General features: G+C 49.5%; 1 protein-coding gene across 1 annotated transcript in view; it reads right to left on the reverse strand.

The window, feature by feature from the left end:
• Positions 1-6,178: 6,178 nt before the first annotated feature.
• Positions 6,179-17,338, reverse strand: part of KCNK1 (potassium two pore domain channel subfamily K member 1) — a 29,897-nt gene continuing 18,737 nt past the window's right edge. The window contains exons 2-3 of the mRNA XM_016199877.2: positions 8,994-9,389; positions 6,179-6,460 (exon numbers count right to left, since the gene is read on the reverse strand). Coding sequence (XP_016055363.2) covers positions 6,201-6,460; positions 8,994-9,389 — 656 coding nt within the window. The 3' untranslated portion in view covers positions 6,179-6,200. The remainder of the gene's footprint in view (positions 6,461-8,993; positions 9,390-17,338) is intronic.

Consider the following 17,338-nt stretch of genomic DNA (forward strand, 5'->3'; position numbering starts at 1 on the left):
CCTGCGTGCAATAAATGAGTTAAAAAAGACAGAGGTGCCCCCAGCTTTCTAATGACCGGTGGCAAAGGCAGCCACAGGCCCTGGGCTGGTGGTCCTCCCGCAAGAACACGTCACTCACTTATCCCAGGTACCTTCCCAATGGGATCACTTTTGTGGATGCCAAGGGGGGAGGAAGTTTGGGGAGCTGACTAGGCAATCCCTATGCATAGTCAAGTTTGAGGACACCACTGCCTCAAATGTGGGTGTCCCTGTCCCCGTCGGGGCCAGCTTCCTTCCTCTCTGCTCCACAGACTCTGCCAGGACAATTCCATCCACCCCCAGCTCCAGCTCCGGTAGCCGCAGACCTGCTCAGATCTCCCGCCTGAGATCCACAACCATACGCCCAATTGCCTTTGGCCATGAACTGTTCAATGTACCGAGGGTCCCTCAAAACCATTATACTCCAGGCCCAGGGCAGAAGATAAACCTCAACGTCCTAAAGCAACGCATCTGAACTTAATGCTTATTGAATATCCTTTATGTAAAAAGTATTGTGACAGCGCCAAGATAGATTAAAATGGCAGAGATGAAGTTCCTGCCGTAAATAACTACGATCTATGGGGGAGGTGTCATCCCACTGTTACAACTAAAGCAGCCAATCGATGACTCTCATCATTGATGTTTCTGTCTCTCTCTCCCTCTCCCTGAAATCAATAAAAACATTAAAAAAAAAAAAAAATCCACCCGGGAGAAAGAAAGATGCAGTAGGAGATGGAGCCAAACCACAGGGGATACGAGCATTATTCATAGGAGCAGCTTTGAGACAACAGCAGAAAAATCTAGAAATGAGCAGTATGTTGATACGGAGCAGGTGGTCGTAGCAAAGAGGAGAGGGGAAGAGAGAATTAGAAAACAGCAGGGACATAGCCTCACCTGGCACAGCACAGGCTCAGGGGAGGCTGGCACCGGACGAGGGCAGGCTGATGGTGAGAGGGGAAGCAGTGGAAGGTGCAGTGGCAGTAAATCAAGTCAGACAGACGGACATGTGATCCAGGGCCCCTGGGGCTCGCGTGCTCTCATCAACAGGAACGTGATGGGCTCGAGGACGGTAGACGAGAGTGGGCCAGCAGGTTTCAGTCCATGCGTGGTCAATGCGAACACCCAACCTGGGAGAGAATCTTATTACTGACCCTCAATTTGGAAAGAAAATACATAAAAAATAGTATTGCTATCAGAAAGTGAGGCTTGGCTTGCCTTGCAAGAGAACCTGTTAAGTTTTTAGGTCTACAGTTGTTTATTTATTCAGACAGCAAGTATGAGGTGTCTGGACCACAGGGCAGACTTGTTCACAGAGCACCTTAGCCGGCCCAGCTCCCGCGCCCCGATTTCCCAGGGGGTGACGTAGCGAGGCAGGGCTGAAGCTGTGGAGCTCTGAGCTTAGACAGGCGGCTGGCACATTTGCCCCACCTTTCCTCTTTGGGCAGCTTGGGTGATGGTACGTGGGAGCAGGGGAGACAGAGATACAGATAAAGGCAGAGACAAAGAGACAGCAATAGAGATAAAGATCGGGGGGAACCTTTGGTGGAATGTAAACTAATATCCTCTGGGGACAGGAAGGGAAGCTTTTTTAATTATTACCCTTTTTAATATAAACAAATGGCTCCAGAGAAGACTTTAAATTCCTCCGGAGCAATGCACAACCTCTAACCTCAAACCATCCTTAACTCGTGTTCGGTTATTTTTGCTGAGAAGGCTCTGACTGCATGAATATGGACATGTTCAAGAAGAGTTATTTCCCAACACAAAAGAACTGACTGTCTTACAGTTGAATAAATTGCACTGATTCTCTGTGATCACACCTATTTTCCAAGTAGCTCCATTTCTAATGAGCCTGAACAACCCTGCTTTCCACCCTTTGTTTACTGTGCCCTCCCCCACACCATGGCTCTCTCTACCTGTCCTTCTGAGAGCCCGTGTTTCTGCAAAGGCGCCTCCGATGGAAGCTGGGATGTGTAGTAAACAAAGGGCTCCTGTTCAAATCCCAGCCTATTTCCAGACCCAAACATCTGTAGCTCTACTTCTACCTGCCCTGCTTGTATGGTGCATGGGATTCCCATGCTCACAAAATGGAGATGAGTTGAATAAATGAAGTCGTCGGGTTGGTCCCAGGCTACTGAGAGTGGTGCTCTTGGGCTGGGAGTGCCTGAGGCTCCCGAGGGGTAGCAGATGGGTCCCTGCCTGGGGAAACGTTGTGTTTGGAGTCCCCTTGTGGTTCTTACTATGACTGCAGAAGACAACACAGCAAAACCCATCGGGGAACTTGGAGGATTCAGTTATTATTCACAGGTCCTGGAGGGTACAGAGCACACCCAGGGCCACACAGCGAGGCCATGGGTAGAGAGAGCACGAACCTGGGGCTCTGCCTTTATTAGGGTCCAAGGGCGGTGTCTAGGGTTAAACGGGTTCCCTTTTCATTGGCTAACTTAACGCATAAAACTAGGAATTAGGGCGCAGGGAGGGAGTAATGGGGTTACTCAAGTGGTCAGTTATATAGGTTACCAGGGCTTTCTAAAAGGGAAATTAGGGGTGACCCAATTCCTTATCTGGCTGTTTTGCTAGTAGTTGTGTCAGTTTTTGTTTGTTTTTTTTTTACTTATGCCACCAAAAAATTATTGAAAAATGTCCTAGCATAAACCACAAGAACAATTGGGTAGAAACACTCTCCTTTGTATTTATTGATTTGAGAGAGAGAGAAACATCAATTTGTTGTTCCCCTTATGTATGCATTCATTGGTTGATTCTTGTATGTGCCCTGATCGGGGATCAAACCCTAAACCTTGGCACATTGGGATGACACTCTAACCAACCGAGCCACCCGGCCAGGGCGCCTGTATTCTCCATGGGCTGGGAAACCAGAGCAGTTAACTTCATTAGAACATGCGCCGGTGCCTGTAAGTTCTGAGTGAAGCCAAGAGGGCGCTCACTTCTTAAACGTGCTTTACTTACTGCCCGCCTGCGGAAAATGCTTCGAAGTACCACGTACATTTACTTCGGGTCACTTACTGCCTGGTAGAAAGCCGAGGCCGCCCGACGGCAAGTTATCAGACAAGTGAGATTTTTGGAAAACTGTCTTCAGCAAACAATTTCATGTTTTGATTCACACAAGAGGCTTAGATGTACCAAATTTTCATAAAGTAAAACTCTTGGAAAATAACACACCACCTTAGGGAAGACTTTAAATGGACTAAAAGAGGCAGATTTAAAGTTTCACTGGGCATAGGAAATAAAGGAAAGGATAGATACTGTATTACTTCAATTTCAGCTAAGGAAGTTTTATTTCTAAATTTGCCAAGGAATCATCTGTTGACCATGAAACTGTCCCCAAAAGCATGGCCCTCCTGACCGATCACAACTCTCCTCAGTATCGAGGCTTCGACAGTGACTCACATGATGAACATGTCACATCAGCCAGGACGCCCTGCTCGCTGACTCCTGAGTAAGAGACAGGCCACCCCACGATTGCCTTCAGTGCACACTTAGGCCAATTTTCAATGAACTCTGGCTTGAAGCAAGCATCAGCTGCTTTCATGAGAAGCCAGGCGCTACCGGTAACTTTAAAGGGTTGAACAGGCTTTGCTTGACTAACCCTTATCGGAGGTCTGTCCGCATATTTGGAAATATCCCCTCATTCATCTGGATGGATGGGCATGACTGTCTCCAGGCCAGAAAGTGACTCCACGTCTTAGAAACCTGATCATTCCCACCTCTCCTGAAGTCACAGAAAACCCCTTTTCCTCCCATTCGTCTCCCTCTCCAACTTCTGAACAGGCCCCTTTCTAAATCTCTTGGGGGCACGACAACCACAGAGGCACGGGCCTCACACACGAAGCCACCTGGGCCCACGGATTTTCTTTGTCAGGTTCTGGTGGGGCTGCTCCTACCCTGGGCCTGGTCCCTCTGGGTTCTGAGAGGTTGAGAACTTGTCCCGAGAACTCCTCTCATCTACTGGAAACGTGGGACTTGAACGCACACACAGCAGCACGGCCCTGGTTCCTCCTGCGTCTCCATCCTGGGGCCTTCCGTAGGGTTCTGAACTGCTCCTTCTAGAACGTTCCTGCCCAGCCGTGGCTCCTTCAGCTTATACTCTACCCATCACTCAGAGCCCCCTTCCGTGGTCCATTTCACCTCAGCCTCACTGTCTCACCTCCAGCTAGACGGCCCCGAGTGCGTCCTGGCTGACGCCCGTCCCTCAGGACCACCGGGCAGCCCCTGTCCCTGGGCGGGTGACCAACTCCAGGGATGGTGCTCCTTTCCATTGAGAATCTGACGGGTGTGGGATTTCTGTACCTCACCCTTTCACATTAAAAACAACAGAACCAGTCTGAAGGACATTACAGTTTGTTGCAGACTCGTGAAAGGCAAGCGCCACAAGTTGTCACTAATGACATCCTGGCTCAGAAGGTTTCCTTCAGGCTCATCCCCCTATTGGATTTTGCACCCCCTCTCCTGTTAGAGACAAGCAGTGGTGGCACAGCAGTCGTTTCTCCTGAAACGAACAGAAAATAACAATGCCCCTGCTGTCACCCACGTTCCTGTGACTTACATCGCTCCACACTCTGCACCATCCAAACACGGTGATCACAGAGCTTTCCAGACCCGGTCACATCCGCGATGCACGTCCCTGCTCTCAAAGGCGCCCCTGTTCCACTCCTCACCTGATCACCTGCCCTGCTGAGAGCAATCTTCACCGGGGGGTGAGAACTATGCTTACGGGGCAGAACCCAGGTCCGGGGGAACCAAAGGACACGTCTGCCAGTGAACGTGGAAGGGACTCCCTGAGGATGGTTCACCACAGGAGCTATGGAGTGGCACCGGGGCTGCGGAGTCCCGCTGAGTCCTTCTCATGGGTCTGTGGCTGAGACAAGAGGCATTTTATACAAGGAAGGGCCTTGCTGTAGTCTGGGGATCCAGGGTCTGAAGGCTGACACAGCAGTGACAGGACAGGGCTGGGAACAAGTGCTCAGGTGGAACAGAACGGGTGCAGCACCGGTTTCTGGGTGAGCGCCCCAAGGTGAGGCTGTGCCCCCTGCTCATGGCTCATTAGCAGGGCGTGGATTTTAGCAACACCTCTGATACCACCTCGAGGGCGGCTCCCCTGGGCGAGGAGGCGCAGTTAGCGGGTCATGAGCATGTTATCAGCCAGGGTCTTCCTAATTTTCTCTCCTTAATAGTATCCTGTGTACCTCATTGAAACGCTGCCTTTATGGCTTCTACGAGGAGTTCATGCAGGTTTCCTACTTGGAAGAAACTTTCCTTGAAATATTGAAGTATAAGATTGCAACCAGCTACGACTTTTATTTATTTCCGTTTATAAATTTAAAAAGTCTCTCGTGAACTCGACAGAACATCTTCACTCGGGGCTTCTGTGGTCACGTTCTGAGCCTTAGTGTAGGTGACTGCAGGTGACAATGCACCTGCAAAACATCATCTCACCTGCTTTACAGGCCATGTTCTCCAGATGTGCTTAACTCCAGAGAAACGCGTACAGACCTCTTAGACACCGACTTTTATTGCGAGAGGGTAGAACATTTATTGCAGCACAATACTACAGGCGCTCGCTCTCAGGGCATCACTCCTCTCACTTTATTGGGGCAATTCTCGATTCTTTAGTATAAAGAGAAATCGAAAGAAAAGGTACCTACAGTCTCGGGTTAAGAAGTTTGCTGAGATCTGGCGACCTGGACCCTATGTACAGGATATAAACATATTTATACTTCATATGTACACAGTTAACGGTTCCCTATTCATTATAAATAGTAGGTTTAACTTAGGTTCTACAAAAATAATCATTTTGGATGGGCGCATGCAAACCAGTCCACATAAACTTACAAAACAAATCTCTATGCTCTTTATTTGCTTTTAAATATAAATGCTGCTATTTAGCCATGAGCTAAATGATTTCAATGCAAACCCCGAAGTCCCCAATTAGAAGTAGAAAATCTGCTCTATCCATAGCCGCGCTGCTTCAGGTACCGGTCAGCTAACAGAAAAGTCTAGATAATTTCGTCGCGGATGAATTACAGGTACCCGTCCCGTCTCCAGGGCGAAAGCTCCCTTTGTTCCGCGTGTCCTGTTCTCAGTGTTACAAACTGCGGGTGCTGGTTAACGATCCTTCGGCCTCTCCCTCCCGCCCGCCCGCCTGCCGCGGGCACAGCGCGGGCTCAGCGGCCCGCGGGGCCGTCGGCGAGGGCGGGCGGCTCGGGGCCCACGAAGGGCTCCTCCTGCTTCGGGTCGTCCTTGGCGCCGGCCGCCTGCTCCGCGATGGACGAGAACGACAGCTGGTCGTGCTCCATGATGTGCACCTGGTCCTCGCCCTTGTCCTTCTTCACGTAGAACATCTTCCTGAACTTCTTCAGCTCGTGGAGCTCGCAGAAGGTTTCCAGGACCACCAACATGGCAATGAGGCCAAGGAGCAGGTAGCCTGCGTGAGAAAGCGAGTGTCTCAGCGGGGCCAGGCCCGGGGAAACCAAGTCAGGGCACAGAGTGTCTGCTAGTGAATAAACTCACCGCCACTCCTCCGATTTCTAGGAACACGGGGAATTCCGGGGCCTGAAGGGGGCAACCCGGGGGACAACGAAGGACAGCCCCCACCAAACTGGACTATTAGAAATCACATGGCATAATTTCTGAGAAAACAAAAGTTGGGGCTGATGTGGTGTCGTTACTGTCCTCACCCGAGGGGGACCTTCGAGGAGGGGGGCCCTCCACCCGCCATTTATAACCAGTGGCTCACAAAAGGCCAGTGACATTCTAGAAGAGTTCTGATTTATCCTGAGTGCCTCCAACAAAGCTGGACACGCCCTGACTCGATACGGTCATCCTGATGCCACCACAGCGTAAGTTCAGCAGCAGAAACTAGCTTAAGCTAGATGAGAATCCTTTCAGAATCGACATACACGTTAAAAGGCTGTGTGTGTGGCTGGACCTTCCACCAACCCTGCAGCGAACTACGCTTTTCATTAGGTGACAGTCTTTTTTTTAATTTAAAATTTTTATTTTTATTTTTATTTTTGGCACATGCACTGTTCATTGAATAATTCTACCAGCTTCTTACTCCAACATAAAAGACAACCTGTTGCTTCAGGTAAAGTGCTATTCCTTGGACTATGTGATGGGAAACAGGTAATTTTAAGTCAGTTTCAACATGTTTAAAATCAGGGAAAAAAACTCATCCTGGAAAGAAACAGAAACGTGAAAATAAAAACTCTTACGAACAAAATTTCCAGTTTCATGTCCCAGTGATAAAGTGCTTGAGGAAGATTTTCAGAAAATAAATGAACTAGGGGAGCTAGAATTGGCAGCATGCTAGGACTAAGGGGGCTGATTATCTTAAGAATGTAAAGTAACACAGTTCTGGCACCTTTAGAATTTGGCTATTAGGTGTTGACAATATAGCATATTTTAGAAATAGCAAAGACACTGTTAAGCAAACTAACTGGCACGTTCCTGCCTTTCCCTTTATTCATTATTTGTCAAACCCTTGACTGCTGACAAATGTACCCACAGGGTTTCAGGCCAAAGCTGTGGGATTTGATCCCATCCACAAATAATACACTGTTGGAAGATTCGCTTGCTCCACCCAGCACACACACTATGTAGACTAAGAAACCCATGATTCCCATTGCAACATGTCTTAAAACGTTCTGCAAGGATTCGGTAACATATGAAAAGAAAGCTGCGATAACGTTTATCTGTGTATGAAACGTTCAGCAAAGCGCCTACAATGCCACCAGCCCTCCCCCCGGCCCCGCACGCCAGGAGCGCCAAAACTGTCCCGGGGAGACGGTCCAGGGTCATGTAACTCAAGATGTGACTTGGAAGGCACCAGGTCAGTACATTCTGTGAGTCACAAAGAGGCACATTCACTTTGGACCAGAAATGCCACTTCCTGGAAAAATATCTAAGTAGAAGAAGCGGAAAAATGTTTACTGTAGTTGTTTATAATGCCCCCAAATTGGAAGCAATCTAAGTATGCAACAGCAGAGGCCAGGTTAGACTGTGGCAGAGCCACCTGGTAAAATAGCATGTGGGCCTTACAAATAATGATGGTAAGGAGAGGAAATATGAAATCTCCTTGTAACTACTTGGCCAGTATTTATTGAATTTGTACGGCAGCCAGGCACTTTCCAAGGCACTGGAGTTTATGAGTGAAGTCTTTGTCCTGGGTGAGCCTGTGGTTACTGGAAATGCTAAAATACACATGGTTCCTTGGTTAAGACTACACGCTGGGGCCCAGACAGAGCACCTGACTGCAGGGTACGGATGGCGATTTCCTGGAAGACCCGACCAGAGCTGCGGCCGTGCAAATTCCATGAGGCAGAAATGAAAACTATGTATACTATGATGCAATTCTAGTTTCCTAAAACTGGATTTCCAAGTTTCCCAGGATATCATGTTGAATTCTTAAAAACTGTTTAAAAATTATAAATCGCTGGCCATCTGAAATTTAACGCCTACTTTCCACATATAAGATTCTGAAAACGGTTAATATATTCTAACTTTCAAGAAAGAACCAGATGGGCAATAAAATAAGCCACTGTTTTAAGACTTTTCTGGTAAATTAAAGAACATGACTGATTGTAACAGGCTGCAATTCTAGTACTTTTCTTAAGTTTCAAATATTTAATAAGGTAGAGCAACATTTTTAATTAAAAGCTGGTTATCAAGTAAATTCTCTAGTGCATGTTTACACTGTAATCTATAATGTCTATTATGAGTAGGAAATTGATCCGGACTTTTAAGGTGCCTGGGAAAAAGAACTCTCAGAAAGACTAAGATTTTTGCATAAAGGGTTCTGAAGGGAATCGCGATCGAATGCAATAGTGACGGAGAAACTGAACATCTATCAACGGGAAAGCGATCGGGGCCTCTGCGAACGGCCGCTCGTTCAGAGACAAGGTGGGGCGGGGGCGCACGCAGAGGCGGCGGGCGCGGAGCCAGGGCACGCTACTCACAGGTGATCCCGAGCTTGTAGAGCTCCCTGAACTTCTGGTCGTAGCCTTCGCCAGGGACGTAGTCCCCCAGGCCGATGGTGCTCAGGGAAATGAAACAGAAATAAAAGGACTCCAGGAAGTTCCAGTCGTCCTCCAGGACCGAGAACACGGCCGCCGGGATGAAGAAGCAGCAGGACACGGTGATGGCGCCCAGGAGCACGGCGTGGACGATGGCCACCAGCTGCTTGGAGAAGCCCCAGCGGAGGTGGAAGTAGAGCACCGGCCTGCGGGAGACGTGGATGGTGATGCGCTGGACCACCGCCGTCAGGAACAGGAGCGTGAAGGGGATGCCGATGACTGAGTAGGCGATGCAGAAGGCCTTACCCCCGTCCGACAGGGGCACCGTGTGGCCATAGCCTGCGGGGACGGGGACAGGGAGAGGGGAGTGAAGACACACTTTTAAATGACCCAGGTCTGCTGCCCACCCATCCCCTCAACCTGGAGGAGCCAGACTCCAGGTCTGACACCTCCGGGGCTCGCTGGAGTTGCTACTGCAGTAAATTCAACACTGGACGCCGCGCCGCAGGGAAGCCACCATCTGGGTGACATCTTCCCAGCTCTTCCCAGCACACAGAGGCTGGATTGAGTTCCCTGGCAGCCTGAAGCAGCAGGGGTGGGCTGAGCTGAGGCCCCACCAGGGCAAACTTATGCGACACCCACTTCTCCAGGCCGATGCACCCCCTCCACTCCCACGCTGCCCCCCCCCCGGGATCCTGGTTAGTGTCCAAGTACCAGTCTAACTCGCATCCAAAACCGACTGCTAGGAGCGTGTTTTAACAGGATGACTGACACAGATAAAGGCGTGGGAGCAGGACAGGCTGGCCCGGTCCAGGCGGAACACGAGGCAGACATCAAACGAAAGGGAGAGTTGAGGGTGAAAGCGCCCAGCTCACAGCGCCGAGCACTTCTTTTCAAATCTTTTATCCAATTCTCTGGTTCAATGGCACATTCAGAAACCATAACCTGTTTTCCCTCTTGCCGTTTCCGTAGGTCCCAAGATGCCATCAACTCCACAAAACACACACATTAAACACACACATTAGGGCCAGTGGTCACAGCACATGCGTGTTTTACTTTCCTCTAGGTCTGAGCCACTTAAGTCCAACGAGGCAGCCCGAGAGAACCCAGCAGGGCGCGAGGCTCGGCGGACTCTTAAAAATCTCACCAGCACTTCATCCTGAAGGACTAACGTGTCTGAACAAGTCAGCCCAGGAAAAGCCAGCTAAGTGCATTTTTCTGTGAAACTGGATTCTGGAAAAAACCTCACATCTGCGATTGTGATTGAAAGTCGGTTTTGAAATTGGATTTCTGAAATATTTTCTGCTTAAAAAGAGATGACTCTGAAAAACCTTCAGCTTCCGATCCCCCAATTCTCTGCTTTGTTCCAGCTCCTGCGGTAAGGCCCAGGTTTGCGCACCTTCCCCGGTTCCTCCCGAGCACAGGTTGGCAGGGAAGTCAGGGCTGCCCACCTGTGTCCCAGAAAACACGTGGGTTCCGGACAAGCTGCAGGGAGCCCGGAGCCCACTGAAAGCATGTGCATCCTACACAGCTAAACATACGTGCAGTTTTCTGCGGAGGTTCCAGAGCTTAGACTCACAGGAGGCTCCAAGCATCGGTGCCTGATCCATCTGGTCCTGGCAACCCCCAACTGTCCCCGGGATCCTGCTGCAAGTTCCAGGCAGATGACAAGGGCGGTGGGCACGTTGCAGGACGCAGAATAATGATGGGAGGATGGTGGAAGCCTGCTGGGTAATGTTATTGCAGCTACAGTTGAATGTTTACTTTCGAGAAAATAATATGACTAAGGAATGAGGCTGCTCGGTGAGTAAAGCTGCCCACATCACAAGGACAGGGGCCACTGAGAGCCAGGACTTCTGCCAGCCTTGAGGAAGGATGTTCTAATGGTCAGAAATATGTGGAAACAATCTGAACACGGATCTTTATTTAACCGTAACAAAGGCAGTAGGAAAGCGACTCCCAAATTTGGTTGTGAGCCTGTGACTAGAAGTACCAGAGACAAGGGCACCCAAGCGGAGGCTGAGAGGGATGGGAAGTTTGGAGAGGAAACAGAGATTAGCCGAATCAGGGCGAGTGGGTGAAAAGCCTTTAAATCTGAGGTTTTACAATGTTTTCCTTATAGCATCTTTACAAATGATCTTTCCTATGAGTATAGCACACCTATTGCACCCAGCCCACCTCTCTGTACCTCCTGTTCCAGTAAATCACACGATTTCAGTTCTGTTCCAGTAGGAAATGAAATAAGTACATTTCTAGTTTTAAATTATCTTAGGGTACACATTTTACTCTCCAACGACGGTAGCTCTTTTTATTAGAATGTTAACTAAACCTCCATTTGCTGCAGTGTTCTCTCCAGGCAACAGAGATAATCATTACAAGACTGCATCTCTCTCTGCAGTAATGTGGTTTTATGCCAATATGTTCCCACCAAGAGACTAAAAACCACTCACCTGTAGATCTTTCCTTAAAGCCATTTCTCCTCCCGATGCCTGCACAATCTTCTTAATGGAAAGTAAATATAAGATTTACATCTCAGTAGTGTTCCCTACACTCTCAGTGCCGGCCACGTGGGGAGAACCTGGCTCTGCACGGGGACTCGGTCACTCTGCGAGGGACAGCCCAGGGCTCAGTGGACACCCAGCCCCTCTGAGTTATACTAAAGGAGAAAATATTTACTCAAGTTTGGTCAACTGAACCCCCAGATAAATCATAAAGCAAAGCTTATGTTTAAAAAACCTTATAATCACATTAAAGTCCATTACAAACCGTGAGGAACTTAGCAAGATGTTAATAACCCTTACGTAAAAATTTTTCTAAGGCTCTTCATATAATTTGGGGGCCTAAAAGATTGAGCACAACAAAGTGTACTGAAAAAACGGACTTCAAAAACGTAGGGTCCTGAGATGACACCCCAGCTCCACAGTTGCTTGGTTCCTGTGACAACCCTGTCCCTGCAGGGCAGGGGGAGTTTATGTATAAGGGGGGCCGTACTCATGACAGTCACCCAACAGTGCCCGTTCCTGCCACTCTGCCGGCTAAACCCAGTCTGGGGCTCTGTGGGTCTGTCTGCTGTGTGCGTCCTGGACGAGACAAACCTTTCTGGGCTCCTGTTCAGTGCTGAGAACCAGTCACTGATGCTCCTCTGAGAGGTGCAGCCCACCGCCCTCCTGAGCACGTAACAGACGTTCTCATTCGCATTGTCTAGTATGACAGGGTAGGGACAAAATACACATTTTCCATTAAGTTAGCTGATACGTGGTTAGAAAAAAAAAAGCTACAACGGAAGAATGCCAACCTCTGAAACCAGCCGGGAGAAATGCTGAAATAAGCTGCAACGTGTCTCTTCTGTAGAACAAACTTTAATTTGCAGTCCTGGACTTGGGCTTATCTGCTCTCCCTTTCCCACTGTAGACTGTGAGCCCTCTGAGGGGTCCAAGTCCTGCTCTATGATGACTCTCTCCAGGCTCCGGCCACAGTGCCCTCCAGCCCATGGGCAGCGGTCACGGGCAGAAAGTGACTTCAGATTCAGGAGGGTCAGGAACTCACCACACGACAACAAATAGGCTTCAGGCTCGTTGACTTTTTCTGCCACTTTAATCTTGTGCTTGAAATAAGTTTTCCCCCCTCCACAGCTCAATAAACAGTTAACCTCCAGATGCTTTGCATACAACAGGCCTTCATAATTCTCTTTCTTACCGCAATGCTTTTCAAAGACCCACACATGGGCAAACTGCTCACCCCTCCCACCCATGTGAGCTACACGAGGAACGCACAGCTTCTGTTCTTTTGCTTATAAAGGGGAGTTTGTTTACCGGAGAGGGAACACTCGGGGGAGGTCTGAAGTAGACCGAGAAGAAATGCCGACAAAGGTGAAAAGTGCATGTGACATTGAGTACATGTGACGAAGGGGGCGCAGGTGGCAGGAGGTACCAGCAAATGGCTCGAATGTCACGGACGGAGCACCTTGCATTTTCTGCAGGTGAGTTTCAACTGAAATGGCAGTGGGGTGAAGGAACCACTAGGGGTGATAACTTAGGGGCACCTGCCGTGCACCCACCAGTCTGGGACTGAGGTTGTAGAACGAAGGAAGGTAGATCCAAACACCTAAGAGAAAGAGCCTCCACCTGTGCTTGCCGTGTGTGTGTGTGTGTGTGTGTGTGTGTTCAAGGACTGATTCTTCATAACGAGATCCAAGTCCTAGAGTCATTCCTACTTGGCAAGTGAGGACACTGTTTCTGAGAGCTCGGATGACTTGCTTGAAGTCCTAAAGATAATTAGAGCCCATAATCTTTCCACTGTGCCACCCAGGTGTGAGCACCTTGTGCTATGCAAAGGCCAACGATGCCTCAAAAATCCACTCAGGTCCTGACACTGCTTCTCAGGAGCTCGCGGTGACAAGGTGACAGTGGTGGACAGCACTGAGAGAAGTGCAATCGTGTCTTTCTTTCCTGTGGCTCCACAGAGCTGAGCATGAGATAATGAGGCTCTGGAGGGGACTGAGATTGAGACAGGAGAGGAGAGAGGGAAAACAGTGTTCAGAGATGGACGAGGGGCTGTGTAACTCTCATGGAGGTGACAGGTGAACGCAGAGCCTGGGTGTCTACAGGTGAGAGCAGGTGGGTCAGCACAGAACCTATCAAGGGCCAGAGAACGCGGGCACACGCCACGTGAGCTCCGTCTTCTAGAATTCCAGTTTGGTGGCCACATGGATGGATGACTACGGTAATGGCAGGGTCATCAATGACGACAAGGATAGACTACTGTCCTTAATGATGACAGAAGAACATGAGATCGTAACAAACTAGTGGTGACCATGGGAAGGAGAGTTTCTGTGGCAATAACTATTATCAGTGATTTAAGTATGGAATAAAGTCCAATAAAATTCTTGTCTCCCTGTTCACCTTAAACGTTGATGACTCCATACGTGTCTGTAAACACGTAGTTGCACAGGCACTGGTCAAACAAGACCAGGTGGCTGGTGGCCCAGAGCACTGGTTATATTCCAAGAGACTGATATAAATACCAGGTCAAAGTTTACATAAAAATTGCTCATTGTAAAAATTATCAGTCACTCATGCATAAGTACATCTTCACTGTAAAACTTCCAAATACTGATGATGCAAGTCTCCTTGACCACCCACCTCCTCGCCAGCCCTCTCTAGAGGTTATTGTTATGAGTTTGTAGACAAAAGTTCCTGCAAGTTGTCTAAGTATTTCTATATATTCCTAGAAAAACAATGGTTTAGTTTGTTTTTATCATAAATGGTACACCGTGTGTGTTACTATCCAATTATTAAGTTTTCTTTGAACAATATATCCTGAGAAGCACAAAGACTTCTTTAAACGCAGTGTTCTACGCTAGGCAAGCACCCAGCTCATTTAACCATCCCCCCGGTCGGTGGACATTTAGGGTGTTTCCAAGCTCTCACTGCGAGTAAGGACAGGTCAAAGGCAGTCTCCTTCCGTCAGGTCTCCAAGGTCCCGGTAAGAGTATGACAATGGGTCACACGATCTCTGCCATTCCCTTCCGGCCCAGATGCTTCACAAATTTCCAGCTCAAAAGACAACTTATTCTCAGAAACCTAAGAACAACTCCTGTGATGCTGGAGTTACGACCCACTGGCTCCCAGCAGAGGCCGCGCCCAGCGGTGCACCCACAGTCCCTGCAGTGTCCGCACAGACGGACAGACGGAACTCATCCTCTGCAGGCTGTGCAGCACTGCCCCCCAGGTGGGAATGGCCCTTCGCCCTGACGGACAGTTTCCCGGGTTCCCCTCGGGTCCTCGGCCTGGCCTCCTCACGTAAAACTGTAACAGCGCATAAAGCCCGCATGTGTAGCGTCTGTTTCCCTGACAAAGGGCCTGTCGGCGGCACAGCCACGGTCTCTCCTTCTAGACGCAGCTCAGTCTTTAACAAAAACTCCCTTGTACTGGTGGCTCAGTCAACGTGCAGTTTTTCACTGTTTCCTACCTGCTTGTTCACCATTTTCCACAAACTATCCTATTAAAACTAACTTGAATTTTAAGGAAGCAATTTGGCCAATTTAGGAATTCCTACTACAAATTCCTTCTCTTCTAAGACTGGCAATGTTCAGGGCTCATTCCTGTGACTATAAAATGTGCTTATTTGTGTATCCCTCACACTAGTAATAGTAGTAATATTAGTAATACTTATACCTCTATTGTTTGGCCATTGACTTTTAGAAAGAGTGGAAGGAAGGGTGGATGGGAGGGAGGGAGGGGGGAGAGGGAGAGGGAAAGAGAGACACATCAGTGTGAGAGAGACACATGGACTGGTTGCCTCCTGTATGCCCGCCGGGGACAGGGATTGAACCTGCAACTCAGGTAGCTGCCCTTGACCAGGAATCGAACCCAAGACCCTTCGGCCGTGGGCCGACACTCTAACCACTGAGCAACACTGGCCAGGGCTCTCAGTCTATTTTTGAGGCCTGTGTCCCCTAGAGCAGTGCCTTCTCACACCAGCCTGTGCATATGCTCACGAGCCACGTTCACTGTATAAAGCCCTACTTCACAAAACTGAAATTCTGAAATAAGTGCGTTGAGTAATCTTTTTCAAACACTCCACCCTCCTTCTCCCCAATCCTTCTGAGCAGGCAGGACCTGGCTGACAGCCAGCCGCAGGTGCCCCCCGGTCCTCCTGCAGGGGCCTGTCATGGTGCTAAGAGGGCCACTCAGTGGTCAGTTATAATTGAGTGACATCTGCAGGAAGACATCATGTGCTACAGTGCCACGCACAGAAAACAGCCAGCCAGGGATGTTTGCTAATCATCATAGTCACACGTGCACGTTCCTATGAAAAAAATCAGTAATAATCTTTTCACCTTCCCAAATATCAGCGGTGCCATCTACTGAGCACTGTCATTTCAAGCCCTTATTAGGTTACCAGTGGCACAAAAAGACAGCACATGACCTACCACCCGATGAGACTCACACTTTAGTCCAGTTTGCCCAGAATGCCAAGCAGTCACACTTACTGCGGTTTGCACAGGAAGGAATAAGCTAAGCTAAGCAAACAGGCTACGAAGGGCTTGTCTGAGTACTTTCAGCAGGCTGTGGGGCGCAGATGTCGTCCCTAGTTGTCTGGCTCCTGGCCCTGGGGTCACCAGGGCAGTGGGATAGTAGCTCAGAGGGCGAGTCTAATAAAGGAGGTGCCTGGGGGTGCAGTCTCCAGACTGGTAGGTTTGCACAGGAAAGGCCCCTCACAGGTAAGCCTTTTATTAGCTAGGACTGACTCACCTAGGAGGGGCAGCTCCCTCAGGATCAGCAAGAAATCAATAAACAGACACACGTAATACAGGACAGCGACACAGGAACCTGGCTCTGGGAAGGCCCGTCCATCAGACCCAGCCTGAAGGCTGATCCAGGACCAAACCTGAAAGAATCCAGGGTCCTGGGTGCAGGATGGGGACACGTGCTTGCAAGCACGTAAGAAAGTGTCAGGAAATGTGGTCCAAGAGTAACCACAGGGAGACTTCGAACTCCTGGAACCTTTCGATTACCCCCATGTTGGCTCCCTGTGAACCCCTGCGGCCCCGTGCAGCCCTGGGAAGTGTTCCAAAGAGAAAACGAGTCTCAGGCATGGTATCAGGCGTCATCTTCACATCAGAAACTGAGTTAAGTGTGCACGTCCCTATGTCACAGGAAGAGACTGTGCGATGAAATCATTTACCCGCGTTCCAACGGCAGGCGCGCGAGGGAGGCAGGTCAGGAGCTGGTGTTTCCCAACACGCTAGGTTCTGCCGCAGGGGCTGTGGGAGGAGACACGAGGGAAAGGAGAAGAGACGGTGGCCGACCCTGTGGGAGGTATGAGCAGGACACTCTGGGAACAGGCCCTGCCCTTCGCACTTATGTGGTCTCACACCTGCTTCATCTCACACCTGCATGGTCTCACACCTGCATGGTCTCACACCTGCATGGTCTCACACCTGCATGGTTTCACACCTGTATGGTTTCGCACAAGCTGCTCCCTTTCATCTTTCAGGCCTGTCCCCAGGTGCCCAGGTGGTGTCTCTGCAGGTGCTCCTGCAGCACCTGTGACAGCCATCCTGGCAGGCAGGACCCCTCTCCCTTGCCTGTCCCTACCAGAAGCTGGCAAAGCACATACTTCCTTCCCCTGTCACCCTGGAAGTCAGCAGTGACCACATGACAAGCTCTGACTAATGAGACGAGTGGAAATCTGCCAGCGGGAAGCAGTTTGGGGAAACTTTTGTTTCTTCCTGTCTTTATCATAAACATCTCACCTGGAGCTGAGCGGCGACCCTGTGATGC

This window comes from Miniopterus natalensis, chromosome 21 (genome assembly GCF_054644295.1).
Source record: "Miniopterus natalensis isolate mMinNat1 chromosome 21, mMinNat1.hap1, whole genome shotgun sequence".
NCBI lineage: Eukaryota > Metazoa > Chordata > Mammalia > Chiroptera > Miniopteridae > Miniopterus > Miniopterus natalensis.